This window comes from Toxotes jaculatrix, chromosome 12 (assembly GCF_017976425.1).
Source record: "Toxotes jaculatrix isolate fToxJac2 chromosome 12, fToxJac2.pri, whole genome shotgun sequence".
In the NCBI taxonomy this organism is placed as follows: Eukaryota; Metazoa; Chordata; class Actinopteri; family Toxotidae; genus Toxotes; species Toxotes jaculatrix.
Window position 1 is genome coordinate 19,996,716 of NC_054405.1, and position 22,962 is coordinate 20,019,677.

Genomic DNA, 22,962 nt, shown 5'->3' on the forward strand with positions numbered 1-22,962 from the left:
CTGCACCCACTTCCTCTAAGCTCATAGGCTATGCATATATACATACTGTTTTCTTTTTCTTGTCTGAGCTGCACCTGATTTGACCCAGGTTCTTATGACTTGAGATTTAACTATTAAAAAAAATACTGAAATAAAGTTCTTGATATGGTTCCTAAAAAATTAAAGCTTGGGACTTTGGAAGACTTGGGAATTGACTTGTGTGTCAAGACTTCAGTGACTTGGGAAAATGTCTTCTTTGGACTTAGGATCTATAACAATACAGAGTGCTCACAATTTTTTTTCCACAGGAGTTAGTCCTGTTTTCCTAACCCTGTAGGCTCACCAGATAAAGAGCCTAAATTATCTACTTTTGTTGTGTTATGTATTTGTAGTGTCAGAAATTCCACTACACAAGTTGGAGGCTGATGTGAATGTCTTTTTCTTCCACCCTGTTGCTCATAATTACAGTTTAAATGACATAACATGAACTTAGAGTGAATACACTGATCAGTTGCACTATGAGACAATGGGCCCCTGGGCACAGACATGTAAAAGGTCCCCCAACCTTCCTACACAGGAGCTGAAAAAGATACATAAGACACAGCTGTGTTTTGCATCTCTTTGTGGATGTTTTGTATATCTTTGTGCTTGTTTTGGGTCTCTGTATTGATTTCTGCATTCATTTTGAGTCTCTTTGTAGTCTTTTCATGTTTTTTTGTAATCATTTCTAATTTTTCATCTCTCTGTGGCTGTTTAGCATCTTTTTGTAGTTGTGTGACTGCTTTTCCAACAAGAAATTTTAACGGTCACTTCAAACAAAGGCTCTGCCTCATGGGCCCCTTGACTGTTTGGGGCATATGGGGCATGCCCTTGGGCATGAGCCCAATCAGTTTGTTCTATAATCCTTCCAAGGGTAGTGTACAATCCAATGTTTTTGGAGCCTCACCAAAATTACAGACTGAAAGTCAGCATATTTAAGCATCTGCTGCACCGATTTTGGCTGTCCTTTTTAAAATGTATGTTTTGGGTGTCCCCCAACATTATGGAGGTAAAGTTCTGGAGTATCTCTTTAAGATCTAAAGTTTCAGAATGTGATTGGCTGTTTGACTGACGACAGATTTAATAGACATAATTTATTCATCTTCTAATATAACTCAACATTAAACAGTAGCAGCAGGCTCATTGTTTGACTGACAGACACGGCTCATGGCTGCTTTGTTTATGTCCAGCACACATATGGTTAATCAGGATTGACAAGCTAAGGACAGTTGCGCATGCGCATAAGGCACTGACAGAGGAAACAGCCGGGGAGTAGTCAAATAGTCTACGACCAGAGAGAAAGAGACAGGGGAAACGAGAGTAGACCAGGAGCCCGGGTTCAGCTGGGTTTTCTGCCCCTCAAAACAATTATGCTCGTCTCGCCGGTGTCGCTTTCTCTCAGGTGTCCGCTTCCCGGTCGCTGAATGGCGCTGGTTACCGTGCAGCGTTCACCGACCCCCAGCACCAGCTCCAGCCCCTGCGTTTCGGTAAGAGCCGCCTTTATTGAACCCTCCTCCACTGCCGCTGCCGCCACGACCACCAAACTCAAATCTCTTTGCTGTCGAAAGCGATTTGGGACTTCATTTCCGCTGTCTTTTTTATCGGCTGCTTTCTGTCATAAAGTGCCTTGCCTTTGTACTCCTGCGCATGCGTGAGATATAGCTGCTCATCGTTTTTCAGTTACAGTCTCAGAGTCGCTGCCAAGTTAACCTGCTTCAAAATGTTTGGTTTCTGCTGTTTGAAGAGACAACGCCGTTAGCATCGTTAGCTTAGGAGCAAGGCACGGTTTCCATGTCTGTTTTTTTATTGCTCTCCACTGTTGACATGGTTCCTGTTTACAAATTTCCGCCAGTTCAAAGGTTCAGTACTTTACATTGAAGAGCAACTCCACACTTTATCGATAGTGTGGCGCAAATTGTTTCCTGTTCGTTTGTGCCACAGCAAATTGAACTGCTGGGTATCTAGTGGTTTTTAGTTGCCGAGTTGTTTCATGCACTTCCGCTCACAATAAGTGTCTTGTGACACTCATGAATGCAGGTATTTGCGCTTGCATTATTGTTGTGCGCTGTCTTGGTTTGTAAACAAGGTTGTGGACGTGTCTTTCTCTTTGTCTGTCTCCTCCCCATCTGTTGGTCCTTGTCTACATGTGTCTACCTGCCTGCCTTTCTCTTCCTGTCTGTGTGTGCGCCTGTGTACACTTGTATTACTCATGTTGTGGGGACATAAATCTGTTTACACAGTGTCATGGTGGGAACTCGACATCCTGCTGGGTCAAAAAACAAGTCCCCATAACTATTAGGCTGAAGACTCGGTTTAACGTTATGGCAAGGGTTAGGATAGCAATGGTTATGGTTAGGTGGACAGCATGGCAAAATTATTACTGCAATATTTTTTTTTTCTCATATTGTTCAACCAATGTAGATAATTATCAACATTTAACTTGTTTGTGCACAAGAAAACTCCACAGAGCACCTTTTAGTCTGAAGTTCAAGGGTTTAGGGTTGAATTCAAACTAATCAAATAAAAGTTTGTTATTACTGTTCTAAATAGTCACTTATTTTTCAGTGACAATGGTTTTAAATAAAAATGACACAGAAGACCAATGCTATACTACACATACTGACTACTGCACACTTGTAGGACCAGTTCTATTTCCTTTTATGTGCCACTTACATGAAATATACTCTTTGACCTCTTATCATGTGGGATAATGACTGAAAAAGCAGACATGAGTGATAGTTCAAGTGCTTGGGATGGCAGTTTTTCTGATTACTGGCGGGATGGTACCTTTTCAAATGGTGTAGAAGGTTTGTTGTGTTTCCTGTCTTCGTCTGCACAGGTCACCTGCATAGCCTGCAACGGATATCACTCTGCTGTTTATCCAGCTTTAGAAATCCAAACCATTTCCAAATCACTGATGTTGTTTGACCTCTCTTCAGCACAATTTCCTCTTGTATGGACATCTGACTCTCCTCACGGTCACTCATTTTTACATTTACAACCATGTGTTTGTTTGTGTGTGTGTGTGGGTGTGGGTGTGTTTGTTTGTTTGTTTGTTTTTTGGCCTTTTTCCTTCTTCTGGGCCTACGCGTCAGCTTTGTAAGCTTATTGCAATAGTCTTATGAAGTGATTTTTACAAATAAGGATTGACCTAAATGCAGAATAGATACATCTCTCATTAATTATCAGTTTATCACTGTTGTTGTGCAATGTTTTTTTTTTTTGTTTGTTTTTTGTAATTGAATTTGTTTTCTCGCCTAGCCTGATGGTTAGGGTTGGGGCAAGTCACCAGGAAATAAATGTAAGCCAGGGTAATGTCTTCTGAGGTGATGGAAAAACGTGTGTGTATGTGTAGTGAAGGCAAAGCAAGAGTGTTTCCATGCAAAGCAGAGGAGTAGGTGGTTTTCCTGTTGCTGTTCTCTCGGCTCATCTTGTTTCTATTGAAGCAGGGAACTCCACCAGACAACCAGCAAGAGAGTGAGGAAGTGATATATAGTACAAGTTTACCCTGTTTCCCATTCAGTATCGTTTTCTGTCTGGCTCACACAACTTCATACATTTCCTGTGTGAGCTGTAGTATGCTGTGTGCATTGTTGACAGAGTGCCTTCAGGCATCCTGTTCTTTGTCAGAGAGGAGCAGTCAGTGTGATTTTATGTGATAAATGTTGTTATACTTTATTTCCCAGTGCTGGTTGATTAGGTAGTGTGGTCAATATGGATTAAATCCAGTATCAAGGTTTATTTTAAATTACGATATTTATTGTAATGCGGTGTTTAAGGAAGAAATAACTGACTGATACAGGATTTTTAAGGCTGATCTTTGTTTAATATTTAAGGGTTTAAGAAAATCTAATAATCATTAATTACACAATGTTAATTTTTTGAGTGAAACGCATAACATAAAGATTAGTGTTAGTGTTAATTCTGGAAAGTCTTAGCTTTGAACATCTGAGACAAATTACCAGTGTAATATTTTCAGTCAAAATCATGTTTCCAGTGCACCAAAGGGACCCTGTCCTTCACAAGTTTTGCATTCTCAGAGTGAAACAGGTTCTGTGAGTATAATAATAACTGTCTTGCTAGGTAATTTGTTCTGACTGTCATCCTTGACAACTCAAAATATATACAAGAGTAGATGCAACAACAATATTTAGATCGTAACATTGAGCAATCAGTTGCAAGAAGTGTGAGAGTCATGCAAGCTCAGAGTAGAGCTCCAGTTTCCTTTAAATGATGTGTTTTAGAGGTGTGATAGTGAGCCGGAGAGTCTTTCATCTCAACAGGAGTATGAGCTGTAAAAGTAGAGGAAGAAGATATGCATATGTGTAATTTAGCAAGGTGAGGCAGGCAGAGGTGGCGAAGGATGTGAAGCATTTTCTTGTGGAAATATGCTTTCAAGTTGCAACCCGCTCACACGAACAGTGAGTGATAACGCATTGCACAGACATATGTCTGGTTTCCTGTCTTGCTGTCGTGTGTGTGTGTGTGTGTGTGTGTGTGTGTGTGTGTGTGTGTGTGTGTGTGTGTGTGTGTGTGTGTGTGAATTCTTGTGTAATGTTTTACATGAGATGTCTGCTTTTTTTTTTTTTTTTTTTGTCCCCCCACCATATTTACTTGAACCTCATGTTGAACCCGTCCAGACTCACTGGTGTGCATCTGCTTCACAATAAGAGTGTTTGCAGTGAAAATACACATACTGTGCTATACACACTTGGACATATTTATTTAGCCTTTAGGGGAAAAGTTTTTATTAGTTTTAACTTGGTGACTCTAGGTGATACCCAGTGCAGCACAGACTTGTCTCCAGTCCTGCACAACCCTGCCCAGGCTGCTTGTTTAGGCTAAACATTTCCATAAGCTTTGGAAAAATCCTAATTTTCATATGCAAAACCTCTGTGTTTTCCCATCCAAACAAAGGCCGGGTGACATGTCAGATGGTAGGACACACTGACATAGAACAATGGCTGAAAGTTTGTCTAATCAAGTGAACTAAAAAAAAACCTCACTATGTAGTTTACAAATTAAAAAAATATTTTATTTGATTATTTTTCAGAGAGATATTGACTTACTCATTCTTAATGTTACTTCATGTGCACAAACAGATGCTTTGTGTTCATTCAAAACTTGTCATTACAATTGTCATTCACCATGAAGAGCAATATAACCCAATATAAATAAAGCATTTAAAAGTTATTATCTTCATAAGCCTTCAAGCCTTCAAATACACAACCTCCCAGCATTTAGTGCTAAGCAGGTTGCAGTTATAGACTCTGTCCACATTGGTTCCAGTGACACATACTTTACATGAGGTGTTCAGTAATCCTCAGGATCTGTTTTAAATATTTGTTGTTGTGCTGATCCTGAGAACCCACAGAGTACACCTGCTTTGGATACTGCTGCTGAGAGTGGGTGAGGACGTCCCATTGCATATATTACATTGAACTGGATCTGCAACAGTGTCATAAGACCCGGCAGTAAATTCTGGCATATAGATCCTTCCCTATTTTACTTCAGCAAACTTACTTAAGCCAGAACCAACCAGTTCTTTACTACCTTACACTTTGACTGGAAACTAAATAGACAGATACACTGCACAAAATTTGCATTGGCCGTATCAAGCAATGTTTTGCTTTCACAGATAAGAAAAAAATACTGTCATGATTTTCCATCCACATCACCCAGCATCAGTCAGAGCAAACACACTGAGCTAGCCCCGCAAGAGTTCATCTTTTTGCCTGTGCTCAATGTGGCATCAGCCTATAATCCATTTCTACCCATTATGAAGTTGTTAATGGTTTTGTAATGTTGTTAAGGCTAGTTAAGCCTACATACAGTGTAAACAAGATAAGTACCAGGCATTACAAGATAAGTGCCAGGTGTTTATCTGCCACTAATCCTTAGCTTTCCCATTCAGCAACGCAAAATATTCCACCATTTGCTGATTTTAGTTTTTCTCTTTGTCTCTCTTCCTCATCAACTTGCTTGTTTTTGTGTGTGAATGTGTTTTTCTCTGACTGGCCACACCTTAAAAACAGACTGAGGTCATTTTCCTGGAGAGTGTGTAAATTGAGTTGAAGCTGAACTCTGCTCTCCCTGCTGTCTCTCTGCTCAGGCAGTACTGAATACCACGTTGGATGCTACTTGCACTTTTAATGTGTTTGTGGTTCTATGTGCATGTGTGTGTGTGTGTGTGTGTGTGTGTGTGTGTGTGTGTGTGTGTGTGTGTGTGTGTGTGTGTGTGTGTGTGTGTGTGTGTGTGTGTGTGAGAGTGTGAGAGTGTGTGTGTGTGTGTGTGTGAGAGAGAGAGAGAGAGAGAGAGAGAGAGAGAGAGAGAGAGAGAGAGAGAGAATATTGAAATAAACACAATGCTCTTTGTTTTACTCCACAAAGGACAGTGGGATTTAAATCCTTTACATTTTCTCTCACTCCTTGTTTGGTTTGAAGATGGCCTTTGCACTAAAAATTTGTAAAACAAGTTGCAGCCATCAAATGCCTTGTACTTGAAAAATAACTTCATAATTAATCAATTTTTGAAATAGTTGAAGGTGAATTTTCTTTTGATCGCCTAATCAATTAATTGACTCATCTTTGCAGCAATTATTGAAAGAGATTAACATCCATATAATGTTGTATTGATTTTAATCTTATGCTGTTCCTCTGTCTGTCTCTAGCTCAGTTGCTGACTATCTAATGTTGTTCTGAACCTCTGCGTTATTAAATGTAATTTTCTCATATTATCTCTCTAGGAGTCCGGTAGTGGGGAGGATGACCGCCGCTCTCAGCCGAGGAGGTAAGATATTGACTGATATTGTTCAGACTGACCCGCTCTGTCTCAAAGTGTTATCATCTTTCCCATTTGTGGCCTCAGTCTCAGATTAAAACTTAGGGCCTCTAATGTGGCTGCTGCTGACCCCTGATCTGACTGGATACAGGAAATAGAATTTGTCTGGAGAAGCACCGATGAATAATCATTACATGTGTTGAAGCCTGCAGGACTGTCTTCTTTTAATGTTGTGTCTTGACAAAGAGCTGCTGTGGTATTGTAGTGTCACAATCCTGTGGTATCCCTTGTTGCCTCGAGCATTGAAGTGGAGTTGGGGATCTGGTTTATCCTGTTTTACTCAAGCACATTTGCAACTGGTTATAGTCTACCAGTGATCAGCAATTTTCTTCCATTGCCTACTGTGTTTATTTGTTCTTGATGCTTATGATACCAGTGAACCTTAGCTGTGCTAAGACTCTTACTTTCACACTCTTATTTTCCCCTTTGTTTTATTTGGTCCTTTTGGTAACAGATGAAATTCCGACGTCCTCTCATGGGTGAGATAATTAACTGTGGTTTGCTGACTGTCCATTAGAGGGCAGAAGGTTCCCTGTGAGTCAGCTCTGGGTATGTGGGTCAGGGGAGCTGCAGTGCTGATCCAGGGGCCCGATTGGTAGCCACTCCCAAAGTCAGAGTGCCTCTGTGTCTGTCTGCTCACTGGAGCTCTGTGCCATCAAACTGAGAGGACTGTCTGTATTTGTGCAGCTGGGAGTGAAATCTATATACACATAGCAGGGTTGTGTGTGTGTGTGTGTGTGTGTGTGTGTATCAAATGTCATTAGGTTTAAACTAATATTATTTTCAGTATGCTGTTTTTAAAGTCCAAAGCTAATTTGACCATTGACCTTAATGCACTCCTTTCATACAGCCACACGTGTGTGGGTAAATGTGACATTTTCAGTGGTAATCATGGGTCCTCTCATTGCTTGATCTGACTGCATATTGTTAAACTCAGTTATGGAATATGTAACACCATGGCCTGGCTACTTGTATGGATACGCCATTACATTTCTTTTTCCTTTTTCATACATACCAGTGTACGAATATGAAGTTCCCATTGAGGAGCTGAGATTTGTCTCAGATTTGTCTTGTGAATAGCCACAAACGTCTTTGAATTCCTTATATACTTATATGTGGAGCTCTGTGTATTATCCTGGATTATACCAGGCTGCGGAGGCCGGGAAATATTGTTGAGATTTGTTTGTCATCTGCATGGTGGAGTGTTGCTAGACTGGTTCGTGTACCGTTGATTGAACTAGCTGTCAGTGTGCTGCTAGTCAGTCTTATTGCTGTGGGTAGTGGCTCACTCACTTTCTAGGATGGAAATTGATTTCAAGACATTACCTAATAGATTACCAGCATTTTCATTTACCTTACTAGATAGCAGTTAATGATGCAAGACAAGACAAAGTGCAGATCCACATACTTTATTGTAGCTGCCACCAGCAGTGTACAGGAAGTAATGAATCATAGAGCAAATTTTATTTGTTCAACACTTTGTTGGCGATTACCATCTTATAATATGAGAGCATCACAGGAAATGACCACTGACCAAAACATCACATCACATATTTGTTGTCAAGCAAATGTCTGACCTAATAATCTCCACAGTTACAGATTTCATACATCATATGAAAGCCATTTGTCAGCTGTATGGACAAATACACCGTATCTGCTGGTGATGTAGAGAAAAGTCATGAGAAAGGTCATGATGTGTAGCAGTAAATCAGCCTGTGCCAGTAATGGTACTTAGTTTATACTGGGATTGTTGCAATTATTACTCAGTTCTTTCAGTGTTGTCTCTTTCTCTTAATGCAGTTTCATGTTTTGCTTTTGATGTTACAGTGACAGGGAAGTTAGAGTGTCTTTAGCTTCTGTATTGTCATATAGTGGAACTGAATACGTGGACAGGGTGCACTTGCTTTAACAACATCCTTCTGAAATGTAAGCAGAGTTTTTACCAGCTATAATCCAAACATGTACCTCCTACTATGATATTGCGCTGGTTTAATGTGATGGTAGGGGTTAGCACCTCATCCCAAATCACAGCTGATTGCATCTATTTATGTATCCACCCCTTAGTCCATGATCAGTCAAATATAGTTTCATATTTTACAGGAAGAGAGAGAAAAGACAGGACTTTGAAATGTTTTTGACACACATGTAACATATAGAAAGAGATAAAGAGACACAGGGTGGGAACTTAGGTGTTCTGCAAAGAAACAAAACCAATTCAGTGAAAGTGAGCCCACACACTGAATTTCTGAATGAATGTTCCCAAAATCTTTGGAGCAGGTTTTTACCCACACTGCTGACGTCTTTGAGGCTGCCTGTCGTGCTGTAGACGTCAGCAGCTGCTGCACGACTCTTCCCTGACACAGGTAGCAACATTCATTCAGACTGGAGTAAGGCTTTAGTGGTGCAGTGTATCTGTCTGCGTAAGCAGGGCCCACTGCAGTCCTGCTGATTAAAGTCACTGACATCAGCGGGATAGTGACATCAGCTAAAGCAGCAACGTCACTGGAGGACTACAGAAGGCAAACCAGAGGGAGAAAGAGGAATTTCTTAGTGTGCTTCAGTTGAAAGATGTTTCTGGTCTTTCATAATCTGTATAAATCTTCAGTCAGATGGAAAAAAGGGGAATCATGACTTGAATAAGAAGGACACTGGTTTAATTTATTCTGTTTTTTTTTTCCAACACATTTTCATTTGCCTTCCAGTTACATTTGAAGACAATGTGGTAAATCCTTTCAACTCACTCTGTTGTAATCTTGGATGGCAGGGCATGCTTTAGTTAGTGCTGTCGCCTCACAGCTCTGTTCAGAAGGTTCTGGGTTCGCATGTTCTCTTGGTGCCTGGTGCTCCTCTTTTCTCCCACAGTCCAGGATCATACAGGTTCGGTCAACTGGCGACTCTTAAATTGCCTGTAGGTGTGAATGTGTGCGCGATTGCTTCTCTTTGTATGTCCATCCTGTGACTGACTGACGCCCTGTCCAGGGTGTACCCTGCCTCTGTCGGCTGGTATAGGCTTAGGCAGTGTGTGTGGGTGCGCCTCAGATCAATAAGTAAAGGAAAGAGTGAACCTTGGGTGTACTGTATTATATATGTGTTCTGATCACTAAGGTGACTGGGTGTGTTTGTATACGTGGAAACATAAGAGCAACAGAGCAGTGTCCAGTGTCTGTGTATGTAACAACCACATGCTAGCCTTTACTGCTTGTCATTGGACGGTGTGAATTTCAGCAGACAAATGAGATAAGAGTAAGACGGAACCCGAAATACACAGAAATATGTCAGTTGCTGAGGGTCCGTGGGCTACCAGGCCAGAATTATGGCCCATAATGGTTCCTGGCTGGACCTACAATGCCTTCACAAAAGATGTAACAAATATTTTCATAACTGATGAGACCCAGTAGGGAGATGGAAGAGATTTTTGGGAGTTAATGTGAGAAGAAAGCCTATCAGAGGAAGAGAAAGCAACCTTATGACATGAAAGGAGAGCTGTGGTGGGAGAGTTGAACAGGAAGCTGAGGTTTTGATTGGATAACTGCCAGATTAAGCAGCTGTTATCAGTCATTGATGAAAACCCCCTAATGGGTATTTAAGTCTCATTAGTGTAAGCTTTGTCTGCTGTAATGATTTACAGTATGCTTGCACCAAACTCTTGACCTTGTGCTGTATATCTCTCTGTCTCAGTGTTTCCACTTAATGCTTGACAGTACTGTTACACTATCCGATGTCCATACTTTGATATATTAAACCACCTGTGACTCAACAGATGAATCAATAAACATCTTCTGCTCGTATAGATTGCTGAGAGGTGGTCAAAGCCTGTAACATCATTGATCAGTCCAACCCACTTCATCTTGTGACTGAATCATTCCTCCTGGCTGCTTGATCAAGGAGCGTCAAGGGCAGTATATAAGTCTACCAAAAACACATGCACACTTATGCAATATTACACAGATCACAGATGGACCCAAAAGAAAAACACCGCTGCAGTTGTTGTTTATCCTGTCATATGAATTGGCAGTCAGGCGGTGGCCTCGCATTTACCCTCAGTTTGTAATCTATCCCATAAATTGAAACCATGAGGAATCAACAAGCAGCATAACAGTCTGAGGTCAAGTTTCTCCCCCAGTTCACGGGTCGCCTGATGTCGCCTGTCTGATTTCTCAAACCTTTTTCCGTTGTTGTTGTGTTGTTGTTGTTGTTGTGCTGTTGCTGGAAGCAGCAGAACATTAGGTGTCAGGTGTCGCTGACTCCAGTGAGAATTTTCCCTAAAGGCTACCTTCCTAGAGTTGGTTACACAACTTTGTCACCCTTCCTCCAGCAGCAGAGCTCAGACAACACAAATGTGATCCAGGTTCCAAGTACCAGGTTTTTGATGCTGTTGTCACCACAAGAAGAGAGAAGATTGTCAGTCGGGCCAGGTGCTTGTGACAAAAATGACACTAGTCCATAACCAGAAAACCCTAAAAACAGTATCTATGTCTTGTGATCTTGTCAGTTTTTATAGTTTCATTTGAATCGGGCTGGAAAGCTGTGGCCTGTTGAATAAATACTGCAAAGAAAAATGATTTAGATGAATAAATTATACAGCAGTTGCACAACTTTGAATATCTGAGTTCAAGCGGTCAACATGGGATTAAAAAAAGGGGGAACTAAATGAGCATTCAGGAGCTGTGACAGAGCTAACTCTTAATGTGACTGATACAATCAACCGCAGTTTCCTTCAATGAAAAGCTAACACTTTACTTTTTTTTATGAAAGTAAGCATCTTAGTAAGCTCCAAAACCGCCTCTAAGATGGAGCTGCAATGCGTTTTATTTTTTATTTTTTTTATTTTTTTTATTTTGTAATCGATTGAATCTTCACTGTAAAACATAGCAAAACATTTCCATCGTTATAGATATAATTATAATTATAATTATTATATATCTTAGAAAACTAGCAAATATTCACATATTCAGGTCCAAGCTGGGACCAGTTAATTGATTGATCAGTTAATTAATCAACTAATCAGTTTGGCTCTCAAGTACTGGATGGATTCTTGGGGAATGAAACTGCTCCGTACACATTTTTGCACTACGGCCCCCTAAGAGGTTAACGCGGCCATGGATAGTCATAAAACTGTTTTTCAAAAGTAATCAGTGGTCCTCAACAGAAGTTGTCTCTAAGTCGTGCTGTTGACCAGCCCTCACTGTGGCACTAATTATCCCCCATACAGCTTTGGACAGACGGCTGTTTTCACCCATTGGACCGCGGATGTCTCCTCCCCTTCAGCGGCAGGATTTACCGCAGCCTGCTGCAGACTATGAAGCACTGACACTGAACAGATGTTATGTGGCACCTGCTCTTCAAACAGCTTGTGCTGAAAATGTCTGTATCTGCCGTTTCTGAATATTAAATTATAGCGCTCTCGTGTTGACGGATAATTCCCTAAATCTGCGAAGTCGTGATGTGCATTAAAATGAATAAGTGAGAAATTTCACCAGAACATCTGCGTGTTCGCGACTACCTTGGCAAAGCGGAGCGACCCACACTCCACACTACAGCAGCGACGGTCGTCAACTACAGCCCGCTTCTGTGCGCCCTCTTCCCCGCCACCGGAGCAGCGATGCCTCCCGGTGTTGTGACCGCGCCGCGGAGCTCGTCAGCCGACTGCTGCTGCGTCTGCTGCGGGGCGAAGATGAGACCTTATTTCACCGAGAACTCCGTGATCTCTCAGGGGGAAATTTATCAGCTGTAAGTTTATCGAAGACATTGTGTTCAGAGCCTCAGGCTTTCTGTGTTAGAAGTATTTAACTATGAATTACAGCAACATCTTGAGGCCATTAGTGGGATGTCTAATATAGGCTACTAGAGTCTAATTCAATTTGTATAATATCAGTGAGTGGTTGGACAGATTTTTTTGACATGACGCTTTCTTGGAAAATCCCTATATGTCCTGTCCTGACAGAGTTTATGTTTTCCTTTGCCCTGCTCTCCCATGTTTGGCTACAGCGATCGGAGATGACAAAGGCATGTGGTTTTCCCAGGGTGACTTAATGGGAAGGATATGACAGCAGAGGCAGTGGCCGGAGGAAGATGTTTCCTTCCCCTCGCTCCTTGTGAAATGTCTGCCAGATGCCATACTCATCTGCTCACATGCACTGCACCTCCTCCTAGTTCCGTTTTAGATGTGCCTGAAATGCATCTTGAGTGGGGCACAGCAGAAAGGCACACGCTGTACCTGAGACAGACTGTTCATGAATCAGAGAATGTGATTAGTCTTGACAGCCGAATGTCTTCAGAGGGCAAACGCTGGAAATGACACTGGCATTTACTGGCAATTCATGTGTTTGATCAGTCAAGTCAAGGCATCGTTTGTCTCCACTTGCCCATTATTCGCACTCGTGTAAGACATCTGTCTACTGTTTGTGTGCATTTACACTTGGTGAGGAAGTGCAAACTCAGCTGTCAGCCTCTGTCCTCTCTCGCAGGATCTAGGACAGAGGATCTTCTTCTAAAATGCATCTATCTGTGCTTCTTATATTGGCATGTGGGCAGTAAGTGGTTTTCCCATTTCCTGCCAGTGTTTCCAGTGTTTGTTGTGCGCAGTCCCTGTTGACTGGGAGGGCGTCCAGGTTTTTTCACTTGAAAGTAAAGAGTTTCTGTGGGGGGACAATTTGTGCTTGCTGACATTCCATTTTATGTGATTATTTTGTTTAACAAATTGTATTAAGGAATCTGATTGTGAGTAAGACGTGGATTTGAACGGTCAGGGATCACTGATGAATCTGCATTCACCCCACTGTTACAAAACACAATGAGTCTTCCACTTTGGTGCGAATTTAATCCCCTTGTTCAACGTTGGGTGTAATAGTTGTTTGCTGCGCTTTCAGCTGGGATTCAGAAAACGTCAGAGCAATGTCAAAATCAAAGGAATGCATTGGGCATTTTAAGTCTGTTACATAATTCTGTTGTAAAGTAGCTTAGCTGGAGTTGCCAATTTCATTCCCGGTACTTGTTCAGTTTTGTGCCTTAAAGAACTAACATTTAAGCAAAGGCCAGTTGTAATTGCCTGTAGAGTACAAAGATAAAAACTGCAGGTCTGGTGGTTTGAGAAAGGGGAAGGTTCATGTTATGGAGAGAAGTGATCGGTTAAATTGGTGGATAATTTTTTCCCCCTTCTGTAACGCAATATGTCTTTGTCTGTTGTGCCTCCTGTCATTTTATGAAAATGTGCAGTTAAGTTAAGCCAGCACGTTATTGGGACCATCTGGTGTTTGTTGCAAATAGCACCATTAAATGTCTTGAGCTCATAAAGGCACATAAATCTTTCCATTATTGTTTTGTGTTTGATGTTTGTTCAGGATATCCTGTGTGTTTTCTAAGAAAACATAAGATTAAATCACCATTATTGAGATACCTTCAACTTTTATATGACAAAACCCCTCATACTCGTTATTCCCCAGATGCTTTCATGCTGAAGAACAAAAGTTGCTGCCACATACAGTTGGACAATAAAGAAAATAGTGAAAAATTCCATCACAGTTTCCAAGAGCCAAGTTTAATATCTTTATTGTACTTGTTTTTTGGGACCAATGGTGAAATACCAAAAGATATTGACTTTACTATAACGTAAAAGAGAAATACAGAAATTCTTCTCACATTTGAGAAGCAGGGAATGCACTTGAAAAATGACTGAAACGATTAATCGATTACCAAAAGATGTGCACATTATCTACATGATTAATCAAGTTTTATTGCTGTTTATGAATGGATATCACTCACTTTGTTTTTCTCTCTGTCTGTTCAGCATCAGCGAAAGTTTCCTGACAGTTAAAGGAGCTGCTCTCTTCTTACCTCGAGGAAATGGCTCCTCCCCTTCTTCTGCCTCTCGCTTTTCACAGCTGCGCAGCAAACATGCAGGTGAGGTGAAAGGTCTTCCTCAAGATCATTGAGCTGTTTTATTGCATCAGCCGTGCTTTTGGGAAATAAGGTGTCATTTATGTATAACTGCACTTTTTGACACTAATCAAAGTGTCCTGTGTTTTATCATTCTCATCTTACCAGGAGACATCCAGCAGCACCTACAAACCATGTTCACTCTCCTCAGACCAGAGGACAACATCAAACTGGTGGGTACGCACCGTAACACAAACATGTACACAAAATTCGTTCTTCAGCTTGTCAAACAACCACATTTTTCCTGTTCCAGGCGGTGCGTTTGGAGAGCGCCCACTCTCACGTCACCCGCTACATGGTGGTGGTCTCAACTAACGGTCGTCAGGACACGGAAGAGAGCGTGGTGCTGGGGATGGATTTCAGTCCTGTTGATAGGTGAGACAGTAATATACGCAAGCTAATAGGTGCCTGCCTGTTTTGATGAGTGTGCATAACGATGAAACGTGATTTCTCTTTTCCTCTCCCAGTTCATGTTCTGTAGGTCTGGTTTTACCCTTATGGAGTGACACGTTGATACATCTGGATGGAGATGGGTAAGAAAACTTACAACACATTATATTTTAATCACAGAGCAAACACTTAGCACAACACCAAGATTGGTAACAGTGTCTTTTTTATCCTTTATGTTCCCGCTCTTCTTGCTCCCAGGGGTTTCAGTGTGTCAACTGATAACAGAGTGCATGTTTTCAAGCCTGTGTCTGTGCAGGCCATGTGGTGAGTCACACTGCTTTAACCACACAAGCTAGTAGAAATGGATATCTATATCTTTATCTATTGTCTATATCTATTGTTAGCAAGTGTTCTTCTTGGTATCCAATTTGTGCCATTTATTTAAAAGCCTTTTTATGTCATGATATCAAACTCTCTGCCCTCCAGCTCCAGTCTCTCAATCTCATTTTTCACTCTCACTTACCCTCTCACAGGTCGGCCCTCCAGTCGCTCCATAAAGCATGCGAGGTGGCTCGTTGTCACAACTATTTCCCAGGCAGCTTGTTCCTCACCTGGGTTAGCTACTATCAAAGCAGGGTCTCCTCCGACCAGGCACGCATCAACGAGTGGAACGCCATGCAGGATGTGCAGTCGCACCGTGCCGATTCACCCGTCCTCTTCTCTGATGTGTAAGTATCCAGATCAGATTTATTTTCTTCCTCCTAAAATTTGACTGTGATACCCATAGGTACCATATAGTTTGGTCATAAGTCTCCTTCATATTGAAGACTGAAGCGAATTTGCACTTACTTCAAATATTGTATTTCAATGTCGCTGTGTTTTCGCAGACCCACAGAAAGAGAGCTGACAGAGCGTCAAATCAAAACCAGTTTGAGGGAGATCATGATGCAGAAAGACCTTGAGAATGTCACCTGCAAAGAGGTGAGTCAGTGCTTTGAGGTTGCACTCACTGAAATTTATAAAGAATTCAGTCAGTTTTTGCCACAAATTGGGTCTGTCCCAAAAGGAATTTGAAGAAAAAAAAAGGCGTTTTGAGTTTTAGGTTCAGATGTGCTGTTTTAAGGTTCTGTCTGTGTGTTTGCCTGTTTGCTGCCTGGATGCGCCCTGTAGATCCGAACAGAGCTAGAAATGCACATGACATGCAACCTGCGAGAGTTCAAGGAGTTCATCGACAATGAGATGATTGTCATCCTGGGCCAGATGGACAGTCCTACAGAGATCTTTGATCATGTCTTTTTGGTAGGTTGACTCTGAAATGCCAGAACTGCTAGATCACAAATTAATTAAAATCTCAGTTCTAGATGTTAATGATTTATCATTATTTTTAAGTGTATGAACATTGGTTCTACGTCAGACTGTCTGTGGCTCCCAATTTTAAGGTACTTTGTTCTTGTTTGGTTTGGAGTGCACATTGGGGTGCACATTGCATATCAGGCATGTCTTGCCACAGGATTTAAGCATTATGAAAAGCTCAGTGGAAGTCTCTGAACAAGTCTGAGGATTGCTTTTGTTTCCTACAGGGATCTGAGTGGAATGCATCCAATTTGGAGGAGTTGCAGAAGAGCGGGTAAGGAGGGGGACAAAAGCAACAAAACCCACTACACAGCACAAGCTGTAGTGAAGTCAATGAAAACAAAGTATTATGTGATAAGACCGTAGCAATCATTTTGTTAGAATTAAATTAAATGCACAAAAAAATGTAATAATTCTTCAATCTGTTATTATCCAAACAGGCTCAGTATAACACTTTGGATGCACATCCAATCACCTCTCTCATCTTCTGTTCTTTCCTCTCGTTTGTGTCTCATTCTCACTCAGAGTTCAGTACATCCTGAATGTAACGAGGGAGATTGATAACTTCTTCCCTGGTGTGTTTGAGTACCACAACATCCGCGTTTACGACGAGGAGGCCACTGACCTGCTTGCCTATTGGAATGACACCTACAAGTTTATATCTAGAGCCAAGTGAGTCTCAGATGACTGCATGTTCTGCTTTTTTTCTTTTCTCGCTGATCTCCTTGTCTTGTTACAGCAAAACATTTTCTTCCTCTTTGCCTTTTCTTTATGTTTTTAGTAGGAGTTAGCTTCTGAAAAACTCAATCAGGTCTTCTGCCGTATAGAACAGCAGACAATGATGGGTTGACATGTATGTTTGATTCTTTATATCTACACCAGGAAAGCTGGGTCCAAGTGTCTGGTGCACTGTAAAATGGGTATAAGTCGCTCTGCAGCCACAGTGATAGCATATGCCATGAAGGAGTACGGCTGGGATTTGAAAAAAGCCTTTGATTATGTCAAGGAGCGTCGAGCTGTGACCAAACCTAACCCCTCTTTTATGAGACAGCTGGAGGAGTATCAGGGCATCCTGCTGGCCAGGTACCCACATAAACACACACACACACACACAAGTTTTCATGTGTATTTCTGGGCGTAGAATGATGAAAACAGAGCCTACATTTTTTTGTTTACGTGTTTATTTCTACCTGTTTGTCATCTTCTTCTGCAGCAAGCAGAGGCACAACAAACTGTGGCGTTCTCACTCTGACAGTGACCTCTCCGAGCACCATGAGCCACTGTCTAAATCCTACGCCCAACCTCACAGCCTGGGTCGCTCAGACCCCCATAACCAGGCCAGCACCACGCCTGGTCCCTCTGTAAAAGAACTGCTGGAATCACTGGGAACTTCAGCCAGCACTGGCAAAGCAACACACTCCCCTAGCCAGCCAGATACTGGCATCCAGACCAATCAGCTCAGCTCTTTATCCTTAGAGAGAGTGGCGCCTCTATCAAGTGATGCTCACACTCAAAGCCTGGAGGCTCATTCTGCTGTAGGCTGCGGCAACCACCTGGATCCCCCTTGTCCTGAATCCACAGCTGGCCCTGTGTCTCCGTTATCGCCTCCACTTTCCAATGGCTTATGTGACACCGAGGAGCAGCCCTCATCACCTCCTCTCTCCCTGCCAAGGGCTGCCACGGTGGTGCCCGAACCTCAAAAGACAGACATGGTGACTGTTGCACAGAGTGTTTTGGTGGGCCTGCCTCACCCGCCTCCATCCCTTCACCACCTTCCCCTCTCCCCTGCTCCATCCCCAACTCCAGCCTGCGTGGATGAAGTTATCAAACCACAGGTATTGTCCTGCTCTCTGCCTGTGACAAAACCTATGCTAGTGTCAGTGCCTGAGCCCATGACAACACAAACACCAAGCACACAATTCGCCGGACCCCAATGTCTGTCTGCACCAGTGCCTGTCAAAAAACCAGACTGTGACCAACAGATGTGTGGCCTGTCTTTGGACGGTTTAGCAGCCCAGCCTCCCTTCACTAGTGATTTTATCAGTGCCATTCCACAAGACAATGAGGTGTTGTTCGGCCACAGTGCAGATCACATTAACTTTTTCAGTGCCAGGGAAAAGTTCAAGGGAATGAGTCAAGATGGTAAAACTCACTGTGCTGCAGTGCAGCAGTCAGCCCATCCGAAGAGTTGTGCCAAGGAACAGCAACCACTGCGTCAGGACGTTTCCACTAGTGAGGGGAAGGAGGAAGAGAAAAGAAAGGTAAGACTACTGCTTGTCGTAAAACAAACCAAAGTTAGTTCCAAAACTAACTTTACCCTCCTTCAGAGCACTTCTGGGGCTCTTCTCATGCTCTGAGGAAGGTCTCAGTTTTGGTGTTTAGGATGGAGATAAGGCTGTGGATGTTTGTCTTTTTTTTAAGGTTATGGTTATGTAGAATGTCCAATGTAATGTAGTATAGACTGTCAAAATAATTCTTAGATAAAATGTTAGGATATTTGGATGTGCATTGAACCCACGGCAGTTAAATTTATTTGTGCCAACAGTTTAGCTTTTGAGTTCTTGAGTTCAAGGGCACCACCTGGTGGCTTAAAGGTAGAATGTTCGACACATAGTATTTGTCACAACTGAATCTGTTTTACTTTAGGTCCCATGAACAACTTTATGGATATACTAACAGTTTTATTTGGCATTTAAACAGAATCGTCTTTTATATTGTCTGCCTTTTCTTTTTAGGAAATGACTGTTCCTGTGCAGGTCACAGGACTGAAGTCTGCAGTGCATACCGAGACTTCACCTCTTGCCCCCCTTAGTCAGCCAGAGCCTCATTGCTCTCAGGACCAGGACGTGAGGAATTCGAGGCAGGAAATAGAGGATAGAAATGTTTCATCACAGAAGGAAGCAGAGAATGTAAAAGAGGAATCGGCAAACAAAGCAGAGGAAGAGGCAGCTCCTGCTCGTCTCTACAGCGATTGGACGAGGGGGTCTGTGCGGCGCGTCACACGACAGCTGGAGCAAAGAATGAAACAGGAGCATGACACTCCATCACCCTCCTCATCCCCACCGTCCTTCTCTGGGAGTACCTCCTGCTCTCAGCGGCGTTTGCCCGGCGTCCATCCTGCATCAGTATCTCATTTTCAAGATGCATCAGTTTGCTCGCAGGTGTCCGTAGTTAGCACTGTGCAGGAGGAGCAAGAGGAGGATGATGGGAAGTTTCGACCAGTTAAAAGGGAGAGTTGTGATGTAGTAGAGATGGAGGTGCTAGGAAATAATGACGGAAGCACAAAAGGACACAAACTCCAGCCTGCTGATACTAGATTGCTCTCTACCTCTTCTCCTTTCCACCACTTTGCCCAGTCTCCCTTTGCCTCTGTGAACTTCCTGTGTCTGGAGGGCGTGACAGAGCTTGAGTCAGCCACAGACTGGGATTTCTCCACAGAGGGACCCCATAGTGACATTATAATGAGGGAGACATGGGAAACTTTGTGTGAGCTGGGTGCCTTCCTGCAGCAGGTGAGCGCGGGCGGAGCCTGCAAGACCAGGTGTGTGGACCAGGTTTTTGGCTTCAGTGCTAGGACCACTCAGAAGCGAGGTAGCAGCATCCATAAGAGGGTCAGAGAGGTGGAAGCCAGGATTCGCCAGGCAGGGCTGACCCCTCCATCCCTGATGAAGCGGTCAGCCTCTCTGGCCAAACTGGGCTGTCTGGAGCTGCTCGCCAATGACCTGAGTGACTGGGAGCTCAGCCGCTCCTCTGTGTCTCTGCCAGCAGCAGAACCTCCAGTCCACGCAATTAGTGATGAGTCCAAGAAGCAGCGGGTCCACGACTCTCCATCTGCAGCAGACCAGCAGCCAGATGAAGCTGAAGCTGGGAAAACCTCACCCGGAATCTCTCCATCAAATCAGAGTCCACAGAGAGGAAAAGTCGCTAACGCTAGCCAAGATTCTCTGCATTCGCCTGGGCCGACACTTATGACAACAAGGCAGCAATATGGAAGGACTCACCCACTGAGGCGGCTTAAGAAAAGAACTGTTAGTACCCTTTACCACACCATGTAACCCTCACTGTGTGTCTGTGTGTGTGTATGTGTGTGAAAGAGAGAGACAGAGATAATGTGCACGTGTGAGATATGGAGATGATGTGCATATGTTGGATTTATTCAGCAAAACACAACAATGCCTCTTGCCTTAAAGGATATGTTTAGTAGTTCTGTTTTTCCCTGCAGATCCGCCAAGAGCCTCTGTGAAATCTGTGACACGAGGTGTTTGTCTCAGTGCGAGAGCAGTGACAAGGCTATGAAGGTTCTGGTTAAGCAGCAAAAACAATCATCCAGATGTATTTGGGTAACTTGTTTCAAATGTTAATATGCCTGAGCCTGCACATACTCAGTGTTCACATCATTGCTGGTTTCTCCATCATCAACTTGATATTTACTTGATCGCTGTTGGTTGACTGAATAGTTCGACCTAATGTTAGGTGGAATGTAGCATGTGTTTTCCTCCTCTTGTGCTTTCATGTCTCTTCATCAATATTTGCTAGTTGTGCTGGGTAGCTACCAAGAAAATGCCACAGCTGTTCTTCTGGTACAATCTGAAGGTAAATTAATCCGCCCAACATCAGTTCAACACTCGAACAGACTCTCTCACTTCTCAAACCTTCAAAAACGATCATTTGAAGATAAAACCTTGATTAATTTGGCAGAAATACAAACAGAAAAAAACACCGCTCAAAGCCACTTCTGCTGTTTGAGACTGATTTGATGGCACAGGTCGTGCTAGCAGCAGCTCATCGAAAACACACAAAAGCTCAGGTTGAACTACAGACACCACGGCTTAATGTTTTATCCCCAAAGAAAGATGTGTCCAGAGCTGGTGACGGGAATGTCAGTGGAAAGTGGTTGCGTAGTTGTGCAGCAGTTTACTGAAACAAATTGCAAAGACAAGAGGCATGCTGTTTATTTTATGTTTGCTTTGACTACACAATACCTCAGTATGTCTGAACCAAATCTGACCTGCACCAATGTCAGGCTCTGGATTCCTGGAATGTCCGTCTCAATCAGAAAGAATTTCAATTTCACTACTTGATAAACTGAAGCGAACTCGTCTCTCTCTTGTCCTCTCACAGTTCTGATGCCACTCAGACTAGATGTTTTTTTGTATGTATTACTGTGTGGAAGAAAGGTTAGGCTAGAGGGTTGGGTTTTTAGCTATGTTCTCTTTGGGATGTAAAGGTCTATATTGTAAGTGTTGACATTTTAGGAACTGTACATGTTTTTATATCTGGTTTGTGTCCGTGTGTGAGTGCGACTGTGTAGCACAACTTTACCATGTGGGTGTGTACATTCTTTTCTTTTTTCTTTTTTTTAAATTGATTGTTATTCTCTTTCGTACACTTTTTAGGAGTGTGCCTGTGACTGGCAAGTGAAGCTTCTCTGCAGTCTATCAGAAATGTCTGTACAGAGAGGTCTGTCATACATGCACTTTACTCCCTTTTTAATTTTAAATGTGGCTTAATTTTTAGTGTTTTTTTTTTTTTTAATGCGTGGTTGCTACTTTTGGGGAGCATGCTTAGGTAGTAGCAGCTGTTGGGTATGTGTGTGTATTGTTAAAAACTGATTTTTTTTCCCTTTATTTTAAACTATCAGTGTAAATATTCTTTTATATCATGTGCTTCAACTGTGACCATTAAACAATGGAAATTATTTAGAGTCAGTTTTGTTGGGAGTTTGTGTACAGTAATGTACTTTTCAGTCCTAATTTAATGAATAGATGACAGTTTGTGTTTAGTTTTCAACATTATAGCCAAGGTTTTGATGTTATTTAGACATGTTTGCTGTTATTTTATATGCTGAGCAGTCCACATACTGGAAAATGTCCATCTCAATTTCCCAGAACCTCAGGTGTTTTTCATTCTTCAGGTGAGTATTTACTCTGTTACTTTACCGCTTTAAGTTTGGTGACATTTGAAGCTTGGTAACAACAACGAAAAGGGAAATTGAAAAGGTTAAGATAGAAAATCTCTTTCCAGAGTTTATATGCTGCTTACTGTTGATCATCCACAGAACAGATCATCTACAGTTTTCCTCTGGGACTCTTTCTTTGGTATAAAGTAGTTTTTGTGAAAACTGTTAAAATAGAAAACTGTAGGCGAAACTTCATGGTAAGTTGTTAGTGTCTGTTTCTGTAAATTGTCAAAATTATCCAATTACAATAAATAATTTTGTTGCAAATGAAATAATGCATGCAAAAGTAAGTCTAAGATTTGCAAAACTCTCAGTAATGATGTATGTAAGGTTTGTTGTGTGGGTTAATACATCTTAAATGTATAACTCCAAAACCACAGTAACATGCATAAAATGGCATCAGAGTAATTAAGTGAAACTGTTTTCCTTTTTACTGTGACCTGAATTTTGTATAACACACCTGTGG

General features: G+C 42.2%; 1 protein-coding gene across 3 annotated transcripts; it reads left to right on the plus strand.

Annotated features, from left to right (window-relative positions):
- The first annotated feature begins 1,286 nt into the window (after positions 1–1,286).
- Positions 1,287–22,241, plus strand: ssh2b (slingshot protein phosphatase 2b). 3 transcript variants are annotated; one of them, XM_041051516.1, is made up of 16 exons: positions 1,287–1,505; positions 6,765–6,808; positions 14,646–14,758; positions 14,903–14,967; positions 15,048–15,169; positions 15,262–15,327; positions 15,443–15,508; positions 15,718–15,912; positions 16,072–16,165; positions 16,355–16,483; positions 16,765–16,811; positions 17,063–17,209; positions 17,420–17,620; positions 17,751–18,798; positions 19,273–20,565; positions 20,760–22,241. In XM_041051516.1, exons 1-16 carry the CDS (start codon positions 1,443–1,445, stop codon positions 20,778–20,780), a joined length of 3,714 nt encoding a protein of 1,237 aa, XP_040907450.1. In that variant the 5' UTR covers positions 1,287–1,442; the 3' UTR covers positions 20,781–22,241. The 3 variants fall into 3 exon arrangements, with proteins under 3 accessions (XP_040907450.1, XP_040907449.1, XP_040907451.1); XM_041051515.1 differs by having other exon boundaries at positions 19,273–22,241; XM_041051517.1 differs by lacking the exons at positions 1,287–1,505; positions 6,765–6,808 and adding an exon at positions 12,882–12,961 and having other exon boundaries at positions 19,273–22,241.
- The last annotated feature ends 721 nt before the right edge of the window (positions 22,242–22,962 follow it).